The 18861-nt window shown below is 32.5% G+C and overlaps 1 protein-coding gene across 1 annotated transcript; it reads right to left on the reverse strand.

The window, feature by feature from the left end:
* Window positions 1–2129: 2129 nt before the first annotated feature.
* LOC143042947 (uncharacterized) lies at window positions 2130–15629 on the reverse strand. The gene is made up of 5 exons (XM_076215452.1): window positions 14879–15629; window positions 6178–6357; window positions 4331–4588; window positions 3443–3693; window positions 2130–2842 (listed from the first exon to the last, which is right to left on the reverse strand). The coding sequence occupies exons 1-5, from the start codon at window positions 15190–15192 to the stop codon at window positions 2130–2132; spliced, it is 1716 nt and encodes a 571-aa protein (XP_076071567.1). The 5' UTR covers window positions 15193–15629.
* Window positions 15630–18861: the final 3232 nt, after the last annotated feature.

Genomic DNA, 18861 nt, shown 5'->3' on the forward strand with positions numbered 1-18861 from the left:
GTTCAATCTAAATTCAGCATACAGAATAACATGTCTTTATACACCAACTGTATTTAACTTCATCTGACATGAACACTATGTTACGTTTTATAGTGGTCTTTGTTTGTCTTGGTGACTTAATAACCTTTACTGCTTAGTCCATTTTTGGAATAATCTTTTGGCCCAGATCGGTACTTGCGGATCCTATCAATGTGTTGTATGTGCTGTGTTTGTGTTTGTGTTTTGTTTTCTTGTCTTTCATTTTTGCTTATGTGCTTTGTCTATATAGAAAGAAGAAGATGTGGTATGAGTGCAAATAAGATAATATGTCATTTTTCTTTTCTTTGATGACATGTTTATTTGTTTTTATAGTGATTAAGATTATAGCGCAATTTTGACCGTTGAACGCCTATTTTTAACATTTTTAACTATTATGATTTTCAAAAAAAAAAACCACATACACAAATTTCCAAACGACACACAGTAAATGAAAAAAACTAGGAAAACGACCAGGAAAACTATTGTTAACTATTACAATGGTAGTAAGCTTTATACACCAAATTATGTTAGAAAAAATTAAACAAAGGAACCAATGAACTCTTCCGTCACTTAATTAATAAGAATATCATGGTATCTATTATACAAAACATACCAATCCTAATCCAATAAACAGTGTTAATAGTATTTCGATGGTATTTATCCCCTCTGTTATACACCATTGATAAGTATATCGGATACTAATAGATTTCTAAAAGAGGTTAATGACTCGATTAAGGTTAAACTATAGATTGAATTTAATGGGAATTTGATGATCAGTATAACAAGTATTTTTATTTATTGGAATTCGTGAAATGCAGTTTTACTTCTTTGCATGTTTGTAAATTAGGATGTTTTGTCTAGTACGTAGTCTCTCGTGATTGTCAAATAAAAAAGGCATTATAACCAAAGTACTGAACTTGGAGTAAAATTCAAAACGGAAAGTCCTTAATCAAATTGCAAAAGTCCAAAGACATCAAACAAATGGATAACAACTGTAGCATTCGTGCCTTAATTCAGGCATTTTGTTGAAAAAACTACTATAAACTATAACACATTTTGTGTTGGCGTCTTTGTTAGATTTTTTTGTAAGTTTGTTTGAATTTTTTAGACAGTTGTGATGAATTGTTACACACATTTGCTGCTGAGACCTAATTATTGTCACATTAACCTATCGAGACTGTTTGTTAATATAACGGAACTGTAGACAACTGACATGCAAGTGGGAGGTTAAGTGGTTCAGATTATTACACAGTTGACTGCTGTACCCCTTTTTTTGACATTCGAAACTTTTATGTCTGTTCGTTTTTTCACACATTGTTGTTAATATAATGGAATTTTCTGAGACTGTCATACACGTTAGAGGTTTAGCTTGCTATTAAACTGCTATTAAACTAGTTTTAATCATATATTGTCTACATAAGGAAATGCCTGTACCAATCAGGAATATGACATTTCTTTGATGTGTTTGAACTTTCGATTTAGTCATTTGAAAAGAGACTTTCCAAAACGTTTAGATAGGGGTACAATAACCCCAATATCCCTGTCACATACTGATGTAATGGACACTGTATAAACCATTCTGAAATAGTTTTTGCCTCTCAAACGTTAAGTGTTCCTGCTTTTTTTTTTTAAATACCAGTTGTTTCACTTTTCATTTGGCTTTGCAAATCTTTGATCCTGATTGTAAATGGTGACTTAATGGATATCAGTATCATACGTTTATATTGCACAAGGAATGAGTGACAAGTGTGACTCCTTTGTACAAGGAATGAGTGACAAGTGTGACTTCTTTGTACAAGGAATGAGTGACAAGTGTGACTTTACAAGAAATGAGTGACAAGTGTGACTCCTTTGTTTCAATTTGGTGATTTATTCATTGGCTGTCGTCATACTGAAGTCAGTATAACATATATAATACATGTTGCTTGTTATTTATTAAAAGATCCCGAAAGCAAAATAAAACTGATCAGTACTGATTAATTATGTTTTCTGTTTTTTTGTATTTAAAGGTCCAAAAAGTAGCATGTACAAAGTGTTTGTAAATCAGCAAACTTAGCATTTTAGAGAACTAAAATAATATACATGTAGTTTATTCATATATATAAATATATTTAATGCCATTGTATAAATAAGATTAGGAACAGATTTAACAAAAGTAGATACGATTTGAGGTAGCTCCCTGTATCGTGAATATAATGCATAATATTGCCACCATTTCCCTGAAAATTTGAGCTATCGACGTTAACATTGCAGTTTCTACTAAAAGTAGTGTTTCTATACGTCCTATCAATGGGGTACACCAAAGAGTCAAAATCTGAACTGAAGGTAATACGAACAGGTGTGACATTGTCATCAGAATTTGTAACAAACCACAGTGCTTCTATATATCGTATATCAAATGATGTCTCAGTTATAGGGTAAAGTTTCATCTTACCGAATCTCCCATATCGCAGAATTAATTGTGAGTTTTGTTTTTGTATTTTCATCATGCCGAAAGCTGGATTGCAGTAAAATCCTACGTAATCATCTTGTTGTGTTGAAATGTTCCAGAGAGGTTCGGGTATTATTTCGTCAAGCGGATATTCAACGGGACTTTTCTTAATCCAAGGTTCAGGAAATGAACACGCTGTTGTATCATTTAACCAGGGATCAAGACCCAGCAACATATCAGCAGACCTACTCAATATTGTTTTGATTGCGTCACTGTTCCCGTTAGATTTGGAACCAGTCATTGACGCATATATGCCCACTTTCTTATCTGGAAACAACCAAAGGAGTGACGAATATCCAACAATACCACCTGAGTGCCACAGTCGTTTGTAACCTGAAATAAATCAAATAAAAAACTCAATCAGGCAATATTTGCTTTAGAGTTTTGAATTTCATAGACTTGTATATATTTTGTACTTGTTTTTTTCTTTTGAACTTTTTTGTCGCAAGCGTACCAGGTGTGGTAAATTTAAAAAACGTGAGTTATAATCGCGAAAAATCGGACGGATATGGTTTTAATCATTGGATCGGTAGTCCTGCTGATACCTTAGATGGTACCTTGGTGTACACATAGGAGCTTATGCATCATTAGTTTATGCTCAGTACTGACATGGGTTAAATGATTATGTTTGTCCCAATTTCAAGCTTATGTATAAATGGAATAACAAACTCGCAGAGCATTGAATGAACTTGATAGTGGTTTCAAAACTCGTTTTGTAGACATGAAAATCGTTACCATACGTTTATACTGTAATCGAGTCTTGGAGATTCCACCTATCCGGGCAGTGTATTAACAATATTTTCGCACTCAGTAGAAAAACTAATTAGTATTCTTGAAAAAATATAATCTTAGCTGAAAAAGAGCATAAAGATTTCATTCAGATATTAATCTTTAGTTGTATGTTCTATAAATGTAAACATAATTGAATCATACCTCGGTACACTGATGATAACCACCCCATATTGTAAGAGATAACAGCATCAGATATTGGGAATCTTGGCTTATACAAATTGCCAAATAATGGAGTTGCCATCTGACCCCGATATGTTTCTTTTAATGTTGCATTGTCCACTAGATTATGTCCACTTGAATCCTTGCCTGTATTAAGATGCAACAATATCCATTCTCCCATGTCTTTTGGGGTGGAATATATAGAACCTGCTGGACCCGAGGGCGATGATGTACTAAAATATAACACATTAAAGATAAAACAAATATAGAACCGGGTGGGATCGAATGGAATAATGTCGAATGATAAGTAAAACAACATAACCGGGATGATAAATAAAATATAAAGAACAATTTGGCTCTGAAGGTGATGATGCACTGCATAAATAAATAAATAAACCACAAGACAGACAATATTTCTATTTCGGAATCATTCCTTTTGTCTTGGATTCTAGTTAGATGTCGTCCACCTAAATTAAAAAAAACAAAACAAATTATGAAGCAATACTTCTTGTTTCGGAAGCACATCTCACGTCCACACGGGTATATGTCAGGCTATTCTGTCATTCAATAAACCATATATCAGAGAGGTCTTTCATAAATGTATCCTGGTAAACTTAAAATTAAGAATGCTGCAGAAAAAAGATCTGTCTCATAGTTTTCTATGTTGTGTCTTGTGTACAATTTTTTGTCTGTTTGTCTTTTATTTTTTAGCCATGGCATTGCCAGTTTATTTTCGATCTATGAGTTTGACTGTCCCTCTGGTATATTTCGCCCTTTCTTGATTTTGTTCTTGATATTGACACATATGTCACAGATGGACTTTTGCTGTTCATGCAACTCCAATAGTTGGTACAAATTGATAACACTTACTATAATAACTCTTCCTTTAATTTAACAGGAGTCTTCTTAATGTACGAATATCCTAAGGCAAATTCATGGAACGAGGAAATGTGATCAACAAACCCACTATTTTTCATACATAATGGGTTAAACAAATATTCCTGGACTAGATGCTCCCACGAACGTCCTGTTATTTTCTCTGCCACATAACCAGCAAGAGCATAGAAGTAATTGCTGTATATAAACTTCGTTCTGATTGGTGCTACTGGCGGTTGATACTGTATATTTCTGAAAAAAAATAGTATTAATAGTCAATGTTATATAGTGATGATATTTCTATACAGTATTGTACTTTAAACATGTTTAAACAAGTCATGAAAATGGCTATTGTTATCTTATATTTCATTTCTGTGTGTGTTGCATTTAAGTGTTTCTGTTGTGTCGTTGTTCGCCTTTTATAGCTGATGTGTTTCCTCAGTTTTAGTTTGTAGCCCGGATTTGTTTTTTTCCTTATCGATTTATGATTTTTGGACATCAGTACACTTCTGTTGCCTTTATTTTTCATTTGTATAGTGTAAAAGATGTATTATAATATAATTTTAAATGTTTAAAAATTGCTGTACAAGATATCTTGACATTGACCTTCTTTAAACGTTTGATTTAGTTAACTGTCAATAATTCACCAGCTAGTTTTGTTTTAGCACATTTTTGCTAATCTCAACTTACTATTAAACGCTAAATATCCTCTTTGGCACAAAGATGCAAATAATAAAATCGGACTGACCTAAATTCAATTAAATCCGATTAGGAGATTTAAATCCCCAACACATTTCCGATTGTCCCTGCATACACATTGATATTGTTAAGAACAAAGTTTTCTATTCTCATATTATGCATATCTTTCATTTTTTACCTGTTTCAGTTGCCTCTGCATTGTCACTCTTTTTAAATTGATATTCCTTCCCCTCCCAACCTTCTTCTTTCTTTCAAAGATAGGGTTTTTTGAGTTTTATTTTATCAATTTCCACACCCAAGCATGTATTCATAGTGAGTTTGTTTATGTGTTAGATATTTGTTTTTCGTACATTTTTTGTACATAAATTAGGCCGATAGTTTTTTTTCGTTTGAATTGTTTTATTTTGTCATTTCAGGAACTTCTATAGTTGACTATGCGCTATGGGTTTTGTAAATTGTTGAAGGCCGTACGGTGACCTTTAGTTGTTAATTTGTCATTTGGTCTCTTTTGGAAAGCTGTCTCATTGACAATCATACCATATCTTCTTTTTTTATATTGACTTTCTTTTAACGTTTGATAAAGTTATATGTCAATAATTCACCAGCTAGATATGTTTACGCACATATTTATATACCTCGACCTACTATTCAACACTGTCCTCTTTGACACAAAGCTGAAAATTATTTAAATCGACTGACTTACATTCAATTACATTCGATCACGTATGCCAGACTCTAAATCCCTTACATATCTCCGATTGTCTCTACATACAGATTGATATTGTTAAGAATGTCTATTCTTATAAAATGCACATCTTTTCTTTGTTACCTTGAACAGTTGCCTCTACATTGTCGCTCTTTTTAAATTGATTTTCCTTCCTCTTCCACACATCCTCTTTCTTTTATTTCATATATAGGTTTTTAGAGTCTTATCAATTCCCATACCAAGTATGTATTCTTATTGCGTATAATGAAAAGAACCGTTGATATTCCATATAGAGATAGTGAAATGTAACGGAAGCCGGTTATTCCCACAGCAAAAACAAAGTGTGTACTTTTTGTTTTTATACTATAGCCCTAACAGGCTTCAATTAAATACTCTTAAAGTAGTATTAAAATAAAAACAAGGTTGAAGATCTTACTTAATAAACTCTTCTCTGGATGTATTTTCAGGAAAGCCAACCAGTAAAGGTTCAAAGTATCCGGGAACTCCTACTTTGTGTCCCAAGAGATCTCGAAGATTAATGTTGTCTGTTCTGATATCGTCAAATAATCTAAAGTCATTCCCCAAAATATCTTTTATTGGTGTATCCCAGTTGTATCTGAAATAACATTTCAAATAGGTTTCATTAAATAGTTATGCATTTATAAAATAATAATTTTGGCATATACAATGTGTCGGTAGAAGATATATAAACATTTAACATCACGAATGATGCAAAGATAACAAGAAATATTATAATATACATTTTGCCAGAAGTGTATTTGAAATGTATAGTTGTTTAAAAAAGGATAAATATAGTGTAGCCTTGTAAAAGAGAGGCGAACGATACTAAAAGAGAATCAAAAATGTTAAAAAGGCCAAATAAAGTACGAAGCTAAAGAGAATTGATGACCAAAAATTCTTAAAATTTATAAACTTAAAACAAATAAATTTGTACAACGGAATTTATATACTAAGTTAGTATAGAAAGTTTCTATTGTACATAGTCTAACAAAACTACCGAACTCCAAGGGAAAGTCTGTAACAACTGACAAAACCAAGCACAGAACAAGATGAAAAAAAAAGAGTTCAATGCATTTTCCGAATAAAATGGTGAGTTTAACATAGTTTTAAAACTAGATAAAGAGTAAAATAAAAAGAATAACGAGCTCCGAGGAAAATTCAAAAAGGAAAGTTCCTAATCAAATGGCCCCAAAATTCAAAGCTCAAACTAATTAAAGGAGTGGTAAACAACTGTAATATTCCTGATAGGTCTTTCCTTACGTGCCAAATGGTGGATTTAACCAGGTTTTAAAGTAACACACCCTCGCACTTGTATGACAGTCGCATACAGTTTTATTATATTATATGTGTGAACAAAACGAACAGACATAGTAGGTTAAAGTGTCACAAATAGTGTTACAGCAGTCAACATTGTGTTGAATATGAAACTTCCCACTTATATGTCAGTTGTCTACAGTTCTGTTATATTAACAAACAGTCACCTCTCACTTGTATGTCAGTTGTCTACAGTTCTGTTATATTAACAAACAGTCACCTCTCACTTATATGTCAGTTGTCTACAGTTCTGTTATATTAACAAACAGTCACCTCTCACTTGTATGTCAGTTGTCTACAGTTCCGTTATATTAACAGACAGTCACCTCTCACTTGTATGTCAGTTGTCTACAGTTCCGTTATATTAACAAACAGTCACCTCTCACTTGTATGTCAGTTGTCTACAGTTCCGTTATATTAACAAACAGTCACCTCTCACTTGTATGTCAGTTGTCTACAGTTCTGTTATATTAACAAACAGTCACCTCTCACTTGTATGTCAGTTGTCTACAGTTCTGTTATATTAACAAACAGTCACCTCTCACTTGTATGTCAGTTGTCTATAGTTCCGTTATATTAACAAACAGTCACCTCTCACTTGTATGTCAGTTGTCTACAGTTCCGTTATATTAACAAACAGTCACCTCTCACTTGTATGTCAGTTGTCTACAGTTCCGTTATATTAACAAACAGTCACCTCTCACTTGTATGTCAGTTGTCTACAGTTCTGTTATATTAACAGACAGTCACCTCTCACTTGTATGTCAGTTGTCTACAGTTCCGTTATATTAACAGACAGTCACCTCTCACTTGTATGTCAGTTGTCTACAGTTCCGTTATATTAACAGACAGTCACCTCTCACTTGTATGTCAGTTGTCTACAGTTCCGTTATATTAACAGACAGTCACCTCTCACTTGTATGTCAGTTGTCTACAGTTCCGTTATATTAACAGACAGTCACCTCTCACTTGTATTTCAGTTGTCTACAGTTCCGTTATATTAACAGACAGTCACCTCTCTCTTGTATGTCAGTTGTCTACAGTTTCGTTATATTAACAGACAGTCACCTCTCACTTGTATGTCAGTTGTCTACAGTTCCGTTATATTAACAGACAGTCACCTCTCACTTGTATGTCAGTTGTCTACAGTTCCGTTATATTAACAGACAGTCACCTCTCACTTGTATGTCAGTTGTCTACAGTTCCGTTATATTAACAAACAGTTACCTCTCACTTGTATGTCAGTTGTCTACAGTTCCGTTATATTAACAGACAGTCACCTCTCACTTGTATGTCAGTTGTCTACAGTTCCGTTATATTAACAGACAGTCACCTCTCACTTGTATGTCAGTTGTCTACAGTTCCGTTATATTAACAGACAGTCACCTCTCACTTGTATGTCAGTTGTCTACAGTTCCGTTATATTAACAGACAGTCACCTCTCACTTGTATGTCAGTTGTCTACAGTTCCGTTATATTAACAAACAGTTACCTCTCACTTGTATGTCAGTTGTCTACAGTTCCGTTATATTAACAAACAGTCACCTCTCACTTGTATGTCAGTTGTCTACAGTTCCGTTATATTAACAAACAGTCACCTCTCACTTGTATGTCAGTTGTCTACAGTTCCGTTATATTAACAAACAGTCACCTCTCACTTGTATGTCAGTTGTCTACAGTTCCGTTATATTAACAAACAGTCACCTCTAACTTGTATGTCAGTTGTCTACAGTTCCGTTATATTAACAAACAGTCACCTCTCACTTGTATGTCAGTTGTCTACAGTTCCGTTATATTAACAAACAGTCACCTCTCACTTGTATGTCAGTTGTCTACAGTTCCGTTATATTAACAAACAGTCACCTCTCACTTGTATGTCAGTTGTCTACAGTTCCGTTATATTGACAGACAGTCACCTCTCACTTGTATGTCAGTTGTCTACAGTTCCGTTATATTAACAGACAGTCACCTCTCACTTGTATGTCAGTTGTCTACAGTTCCGTTATATTAACAGACAGTCACCTCTCACTTGTATGTCAGTTGTCTACAGTTCCGTTATATTAACAAACAGTCACCTCTCACTTGTATGTCAGTTGTCTACAGTTCCGTTATATTAACAAACAGTTACCTCTCACTTGTATGTCAGTTGTCTACAGTTCCGTTATATTAACAAACAGTCACCTCTCACTTGTATGTCAGTTGTCTACAGTTCCGTTATATTAACAAACAGTCACCTCTCACTTGTATGTCAGTTGTCTACAGTTCCGTTATATTAACAAACAGTCACCTCTCACTTGTATGTCAGTTGTCTACAGTTCCGTTATATTAACAAACAGTCACCTCTCACTTGTATGTCAGTTGTCTACAGTTCCGTTATATTAACAAACAGTCACCTCTCACTTGTATGTCAGTTGTCTACAGTTCTGTTATATTAACAAACAGTCACCTCTCACTTGTATGTCAGTTGTCTACAGTTCCGTTATATTAACAGACAGTCACCTCTCACTTGTATGTCAGTTGTCTACAGTTCCGTTATATTAACAAACAGTCACCTCTCACTTGTATGTCAGTTGTCTACAGTTCCGTTATATTAACAAACAGTCACCTCTCACTTGTATGTCAGTTGTCTATAGTTCCGTTATATTAACAAACAGTCACCTCTCACTTGTATGTCAGTTGTCTACAGTTCCGTTATATTAACAAACAGTCACCTCTCACTTGTATGTCAGTTGTCTATAGTTCCGTTATATTAACAAACAGTCACCTCTCACTTGTATGTCAGTTGTCTACAGTTCCGTTATATTAACAGACAGTCACCTCTCACTTGTATGTCAGTTGTCTACAGTTCCGTTATATTAACAAACAGTCACCTCTCACTTGTATGTCAGTTGTCTACAGTTCTGTTATATTAACAAACAGTCACCTCTCACTTGTATGTCAGTTGTCTACAGTTCTGTTATATTGACAAACAGACATCATAGGTTAGTGTGACAATAATTAGGATTCAGCAGCCAGAATTATGTAAACATAAATCACAACTGTCTAAAACAATCAAACAAAATCACGAATAAATCTAACAAAAACGCGAACACAAAATGTGGTGTAGTTGATAGTAAATTTGACAATCAAGATAAACCATGTAGCCAAAACATCCTAATTTACAAACATAAAAATTAGTAAAACTGCATTTCACGAATTCCAATAAATAAAAGTAGTTGTTTTACTGATCATTAAATTCCCATTAAATACAATCTATAGTTTAACATTAATCGAGTCATTAACCTCTTTTAGAAATCTATTAGTATCAGATATATATATATCAATGGTGTGCATCAGTAGGGGGAATCTATTAGTATCAGGTTAACTTATCCATGGTGTGTATCAGAGGGGGTAAATGCCATCGTAACATTATTAACACTGTTTATTATATTATGATTGTTAAGTTTTGTACTATAGACACCATGATATTCTGATATAGTGATGGTAGAGTTCAGTGGTTCCGTTGTTGATTTTCCCCCGGCATAATTCATTTGATTTATTAATATTTTTACATTTGCTCCAAAAAACAACCACAGTTTTTATTAACATTGCATATATATAACACATACGTAAACGATAAACGACTGTTATATCGGAACAGCGACGCATAAAAGATTATCATTCTTTTGACGAGACGACTTTTAATTCAAAGCTATATAAACATCTATTTTACGGTTACAATATAATTAACACTGTGGATGGAGCTGTAGTTTATACTATAAAGTATAATTTCTATGAATGGAAACATCGCCCCCAATAGATCCGGACGCGTTAAACATGGCAATTACTATCTTACAAGGAAACCAGAAAAGAAAAATTAATCAGTAAATTAGTTTGAAAATAAAAATGGTAATATCGGTTTTCAAAGGAAGCATTTGTCTGTTTTTTTTCTGGTAATATTTTTTATCAATAAATGTCAAATAAAGATGTTTTGAAGGAAGTCAAGATTCAATTTGGTTTGCCGAAGGAGTGTTCATACGTTTAATATCATTCTTTTGACCAGAAAAAAAAAATGATAAAGAGAATGTTCGTTTCAAGACAGTTGTGCCCTATTTTCCAGGTTTAAAATAATGAGAGAGAGAGAGAGATTAAGAATGAACAGGAGCTATGAGCATTAGTTGTACAGGTAAGAGGTTAAGCTAGTGATGAAACCAGGTTTAACCAATAATTTTCTCGAGAAAATGACTGCACTAAGTGAGGAATACGACAGTTGTTTTCCAATCATTCTGTTGGTTGATATAGTCGATCATCTGATTTTGTCAGGTTTTATGAACTTCTTGTGATTTGAATTTTTTTTAATCTATTGACTTAACATGAGCATCTAAAGAAGAAATGTTTTGGTTTTGTCTTGGACAAGAAACACAGAAATGGTTGCGACAAAAAGTCCATTCGTTTATATGTGTTCATCAGGTTCGTGGAATTTTTCACATTAACATAAAAAGTGAAACGGTTATATAGATATAGGAAGATGTGGTATTAGTGCCAATCACAATTTGTATTAGTAAGCCATTATAGGTCAAAATACTGTCTCCAACACGGAGCATTGGCTCACAACAAACAACAAGCTTTAAAGGACCCCAAAAAACAATTCAAACAGGAAAACCAAAGGTATTATCTATATAAAAGAATGGGAAACGAATAACAATTCTAAACCACATCAACAAACAACAACCACTAAACATCAGGTTCCTGATTTAGGACAATGCAAACCAATGCAGCGGGATTGAACTTTTAAATAGGTACTAACCCTCACCCTTTCTGAAACCAATAGTGTAACATCACAACATAGAAAGACACACAATAAAATATCAATTGAAATGGCTTAACTCATTCAAAAGACAACTTAACACAAACAGGTAAATACACACTGAACGAATACATTTGATCTATGACACAATGTTAATACAAAATCAATAAAATAAGGGGTTGAGATGTTAAACAAATTTAGAAAGATAACCATAACCTTGAACAAAATGATACCAAATAGAATAATATACACAGGTAAAAAAAAATAATTGTGTTGTTAAGTATACAGTAATGAAGAATGGAGAATGGAAATATTTTTTACAAAATAAATAGTTTTGTTGTTCATAGTACGAGAACATGAGCGAAAATGTATAGACACTAAACACAAACACTACAATAGAGAGACGAGATATAACACTAAATAAGTAAACATCTGTTTGTTTAATAGTGATTCAGATAATATCACAACGTTGACTGCTGTGTCCCTATTTTTGACATTTTTAACTATTATGTCTGTTAGTTTTGTTCACACATCGTTGAACTAGTAATTATAATGGAACTTTATACGTTTGCCATACAAATGAGAGGTTTAGGTAGCTTTAAAACCAGGTTTAATTCACCGTCGTCAAGGAATGCCTGTACCAAATCAGGAATATGACAGTTGTTTGATGTATTTGAGCTTTTGCTTTTTGCCATTTGATTAGGGACTTTCCGTTTTGTATTTTCCTCGAAATTCAGTATTTTTGTGATTTTACTTTTTAAATAACAAAACGCATTATAAATTGTATCAAAAGGTCAAATTAACACAAACGTGCGATTTCAGAGTACTCGCAATTACCGAAAGATCGTTAAAAGTAAAAAAAACAATTGATAATAGAAAAGCATGCCTCACAGATCATCACAGATTAAATTTTTATTGTCTTATGTATCAAACAGAAGATCATATCATTGTCGAACTATATTGACGGTTCTTTTAAAATAACAAACGGCTAAGATCAGAAGTAAAACGCGATGTGAATACGTTTCGTTTGTATATTAGTCCGTTCATTTTAATGTCTTTAGATTTACATTTTTGTTCATATTGTTCAAGTTTTTTGACAAACTTTATTGAATTTGTTTAGAAAGGAGTAAAAGCTTTGAACTATTACGTTTGAAAATTACGCATTTGAATTTATATGAAAGTAGTTATGGCGTCACTCCTTAATATTCGATCAAATTGGATTACAGATGGGATGGCTAAAACATAACCATAATAATAACAAAACAAAATCATATACTATTGTAGGATCGACTGATTGCAGATAGAACAGAAAGCAAAGTGTAGATGAAACGATATTCGCATTCTTGACGTATTCTCTTCCGTAGGTAAGCTGTCTCAATGGTAATCATACCTCATCTCATTTTTATCAAATTATTTCATCTGATTGTAATGATTGTTATGAATCATTTCTACTTCTATTCCAAAAGATAACTTAGGTATATGACAACTTGGAACGTTACTGCTTAATAGAAAGAACCATGCCGTCAGTGTAACTAGGATTGTTCCGAAAGTGTGAAGAAAGAACCATGCCGTCAGTGTAACTAGGATTGTTCCAAAAATGTGAATATGCAGCGAAATCCGTTGGCATGGGATTTAAAATCCGATGCTCTTTTTTTGGAGCGTCTCTAGTTAATATCTAACAACACTTACAATACATTCAGATATCCCATGGTGTCGTATATAGGGAAAATGTATCCTGAGACAAGTGCCTGTGCGTATTGCCTAAGAACATTTCTGCTTCTGCCATTTGTCATTTTTTAAGTGACATTCAAATTTGTCTTCCCTCAATCCAAGTGCACCCAACTGACCGATTATTTGGTTCGGTCTTGTATCAGACAAACAAAAACTATTGAACTTGACCGTTAAACATATAAAAGTAATCAAGCATTGACTTTCATTTCAGGTCTTTAATAACTCCTTGGTATCAAATAAAACGGGAGAAGACTTTATGATGGCATTTAAGAATTATAAGTCGAAAATGAATAGACGAAACATATTAAACCGATACTCATGTTATATTTGAAGTTTCTGATCCACGAATTACACCTGTCATGTTGGTCACAGTAGGTAAAATACAGTAATACTATGCAATCGAAAGCATATGAAGTGAGATTTAGAAAATAACGCTTTGAACATTCCAAATTTATAAAGTGTTATATTCATATTTTTTTTCATAGCTCGGCAATCTGGATGTTTTGTCTGACAATATGTGTATCACTTTTTTTTAATGAAATTCCATGTTAATAAATTTTGAAATTTTGAAAATACTTAAAATTCAAACACCCTCGGCAAAGTGACCCTATGAGTATTTGCCCATCCTGTTCATTTTTGGTCTTAAATCTCCTCAAATATTCCAGTACTGATACACCATTACCATTGACTTTCGATAAGTTGTTATTTTCGTTTTAAAACAGAGAGAGAAACAATAGTTTATCATACCAATAAATATACGGCTGCTGTTCTTCGAATGAACAATAGATAAAAATAAAAAAATATATAATTATAGAATAGTCTGTTTTACAAATCGTTACAACAAATATGTAAACAACACGATTCCCTGTCTGTTTTATATGTACTGGTTTAATAACACTAAAGTTTTTGTTTGACGTATTACAAGGTGTAAATTGAGTCTGACGGAATATTGAAAAACAATAATTAGCAAAAAATTAGAGTATTGTCTTACAAAACATACAAGTTTATGTTGTTTTCAACCGTAAATTAACCTAATATCAATTACATTAAACAATTAACGCAATAATTTGTCTTATCTCTTTCGGTCGTAGATCTTCAACATGTGCTCAGTTTAAAAGAAATATTAGGCCAGTACATCTATGCTTATCCAAAATCAGTTATCAAATTAAGGTAATCAAAGTAAATGGTTTAAACATATACTATAGTAATGCATCTTATAGTACTTTACAATATGTAATTTAAAAACATTTTAAACATAAAAAATAAATAACAATGAATATCTTACCTCGGATTTTCACTAAGCACTTTCGCAATGACTGTACTTGTAAAAGCTTTCGTTAATGATCCTATTGCAAATTTAGAATGTTTGTCAACTGGAATACGTTTCTCAATGTTTGCCATTCCGAATCCATCTGCTAATATTACTTTATTGTCGTAAACAAGTGTTAACCCAAGTCCAACGATCTTTTTACAGCTCATTAAATTGTTTACAAAATTTTTCAGTTCTTCAATATTTTCTGGAGTTATTGAAAAATCCCCAATTTCTAAACATAGAACAAGAAAACTGTAGCAAAATATGAATATGCGGTCAAATTTCATAATGAGAAATCAATATCATAGAAACAGCACATTTAATTAATATTGGACCATCAAGTTGTCCAATTAAGAATTGCAAGCTACAAGCTGAAAATAATCACTTCACAGTTTTCACTTTCTTTTTTCAGTTCCAAGCATTAAACGGCAATTTTTCGATAATTTTTAATTTCCTTCAAAGAATGTAAATGAAATATTATCCCTTTTAAACAATATATCTTTTTCTTTAATGATAAAAAAATTTAAATAATGATTATCCGCTTAAACAATATGTATGCCCGTCTAAAAACTATAAATCTTTTTTTTAATTATCAAAAGAAATGTAAGCCTCTGTATCCCTGTCTGTTGATTAAGCGTAAGTAGTGGGTGTAGATCTCATGATACCCCACTGGTTCCATCAACTGTCACCATGTGATTCACGTAGATGTTTATATACAAGATAAAATCCTCTAAGTAATAAAAACAAAGTTAACAATCCCCTATCATTGCGGTATCTGATGATTGATATGATTTACCTATGGGTTATAAACACTGCACCTTCAGGTCAGGGAACGCAAATCAATGCAAATATATCAATTCTCCATAAATGCATCAAATCTATTAAAAAAATGTCAGCAAAATCTTCTTAGTAAAATTCAATTACTTTTGTCAGAAGCATAAATGTATTTCAAGAAAAAGGATTCTAAAGTAGATATGTCTATTATGTTTTAAAAACTTCTAAAAGCAGCTAAACAAGTTCCCTGAAACCAAAGTATATATAATAGCTAACTTCTACGTCTTTTCGTCTCTGGTAGAGAGTTGTCCTATTGCCAATGATACCACATCTTCTAATTTTATTTTCATCAAGATGCTTTATTTCTAACCCACAACATACTTTGTCCAGTGGAAGGACTGTTTTTTACGAGAATGTGATCATCGACAGTTTTAATTTCCTGTTGCTTTACGTCCAGTGGCAAATATTTCAAGAAAGTTTAGGACGAGACTGAACTTAATAGTTGGTACTGCAATTGGGAGTCGAATTGGGAGAAGGGAGAGGATTGGGGATTCAAATGGGAAAAAGAATATGTCGGATATCTACATAAATTAATCCTTACAACAGTTTCCATCCGAATACCCCAAAAAATAACTTACGAATCCCCCCCCCCCCAAAAAAAAAATAAAAAGGTTAAAAATTTCGTTAAAAGCACAGATTACGAATTCTGATATATCTTTGTGCATCGAACAATCAGTGACTTCGAGCACGCTTTGATACGATTTCATTCATTATCCTTTAATCTAGTATCTCAATACGAGCCAAGACTTTGCAAAAGATAAAATTATCAGGTGGTAAGTAGAAAACTTCATTCGTAAAATCTGAATATGAAATGTTTGACCAGATTACGATTTTCTATTAATACTTATAATTAGCTATGTGATCAGATGATAATTATTCTTAATAGTACAATTAGTACAAGATACAAAGATAAGCAATCTTCTGTAAAGATAAGTTATACGTAGGTGGCCCTCTACTTGAATGATGACAATAACGATGTACAACAATGTATCAGGCAAAGTAAGCACAGTATGTCATAATTGGTCATCTCAGTGGGAAAATTTCCAAACAGGACCAACAGTCTGGTTTTTTTTAGGATCGTAGTATTTTAGAATCGTGTATTTCACTTTCTGTTTTTGTTTTAGTGGACTATTGACGCTTTGTTTTAATTATGTGGTTCTTGGTCCTATGTTACTAGATATAAAGGGAAGACATCTTTACATTAGTCAGTTTAATTTGAACATTCAAATTAAATCTAGTAAGCCAATTTGATAATAATATCAATGGAAAATACTGTTTTGATTCGTGGTATTTCCAAAATAGCATCCAACCATGCCATTAAAATGTGTACAAAAAAGAAAACAAATACAATTGTTGAACTATTTTAATCAAGACTGTGTCGTGTGTAAAAGAAAATAAATTAAGCATGGTATAAAAGACTAGAATGCATATATAGCTGATTTTAAATCAAATAGCTCAATCAAGGATGTCAAAAAATGGAACACACTCATTCACCATCGCTGTTCATGGTATCGTTTAAATGCAAGTTTTACATATAAAATATATACCATGGATTGTACAGTAGTGAAATAAAAAAAATTAAGGGAGTATTTCTTATGTGAAATAAAATTGAGAATGGAAATGGGGAACATGTCAAAGAGAAAACAACCCGACTTAAGAGCAGATAATAGTCTACATTTTGGGATACACTATCTTAAAACAGTCGAAATAGTAAACTGGCTACGCTTTTCATTTTACAGAATAACACTTTGACTTGCATACACCACTAGATCATGTTTTGCATCCAGTGCTCCAATGTTGCTAACTTAATAGTTGTATGCAGTATTTTCAGTTTTAGAAGAACTTTTAATTACCACTTCTTAAACATCCGTTTTAATCAATGCTTGACAGATGAAATGGATATCAAATTTCATTCTGACGCAAATGCGTGACAGTAACTAAACTTCTAAAGACAAACTAGCTGATAATCTTGAGTACCGAAGTTGCTTAAGATTATGAAATAGTTGAATCAATTTCAATGTAGCAACTTCTTTATATTTTTCATTATAGATCTAATCAATGAGATATCCAAATGACATCCTACTACGTCGTTTGTCTAGCACTTTTTTGTAGATCCAACCTCTAGAAAAGCACTAATAAAACCATTATTTTTCTATAAATACCTTTAAAAAATTATCAAATAGATGTAGTATCGACCACAATATCCTTTTCAGTCCGAGATTTATCCACTCGAAATAATAGTTGAATTGATAATATATGCATGAGCATGAGTAGATGCATTTACCTATTATTTGGCGCCATTGAAAAGTTTTTATTTTTTGGCGCAAATAAAAGGTTATTGTTTTGAAATGTTGTTTTTTTTTTTGGGCAAATGAATGGCTTTATTTTTGGCCCACATGAAAGATTTTTTTGGCGCATAAGAAATACCAATTGCAGAAGCAAAGCACTAATAGCGGTTAAATGTCGTTATCAATAATGGGATATATAGTGGTAGAAATGCAAATGTTTCGATGTTTATGTTGGGAAAATACACAAGACATTATAAATCTGCGTTCGGATTATGAAAATTTATAAAACTAACCTTAACCAGTAAATAATGCATGTAAAATAGAAGAAATAGTTTCAATAAAACATTCTCGAAAAGTAATTTTCGGGTCCATAATAGTTATGTATCAATAATTCAGGTTCTTTGTAGCTAACATGTACTACTTTTATTTAAGTTCAGTTGACTACATGTGCTTTGCAAAGGTTTAGTCAGTAAATTGGTGCTTTTTAAATGTCAATTATGGAGGTGTATTCCAGAGATATGTTGTCGGAACGAGTGGTTTCTATGTGAAAACACAATCATTTGAACTAATAAGATTATAAACTTCGACTACTAAAACGAATGAACGAAGATTACTCTAAAATCACAATCAACTTAAATATCATTAAACTTGTTAAACCGATATCGTTTCCTGTGAATTACATGTTAAAATATCAGTTGATTTGATTTACTCGAATATGACAGAAAAAATGAATAATTGGATGAAATAATGAGCATATGATAAATGTTTAATGAAGTAAAATTGTCTCGAAAGTGATCAATATCTCTATTGAATATGATCTATCACATTAACACC

This window comes from Mytilus galloprovincialis, chromosome 8 (assembly GCF_965363235.1).
Source record: "Mytilus galloprovincialis chromosome 8, xbMytGall1.hap1.1, whole genome shotgun sequence".
NCBI classification, from domain to species: domain Eukaryota; kingdom Metazoa; phylum Mollusca; class Bivalvia; order Mytilida; family Mytilidae; genus Mytilus; species Mytilus galloprovincialis.

Coding starts and splice junctions, on each gene's coding strand:
- LOC143042947 (XM_076215452.1), bottom strand. CDS start 15,192: ATGAAATTTGACCGCATATTCATATTTTGCTACAGTTTTCTTGTTCTA. Junction 4,589..6,177: donor TCCAGAGAAGAGTTTATTAA/GTAAGATCTTCA, acceptor ATTTTTTTTCAG/AAATATACAGTATCAACCGC. Junction 2,843..3,442: donor GTTATCATCAGTGTACCGAG/GTATGATTCAAT, acceptor GATTTATTTCAG/GTTACAAACGACTGTGGCAC.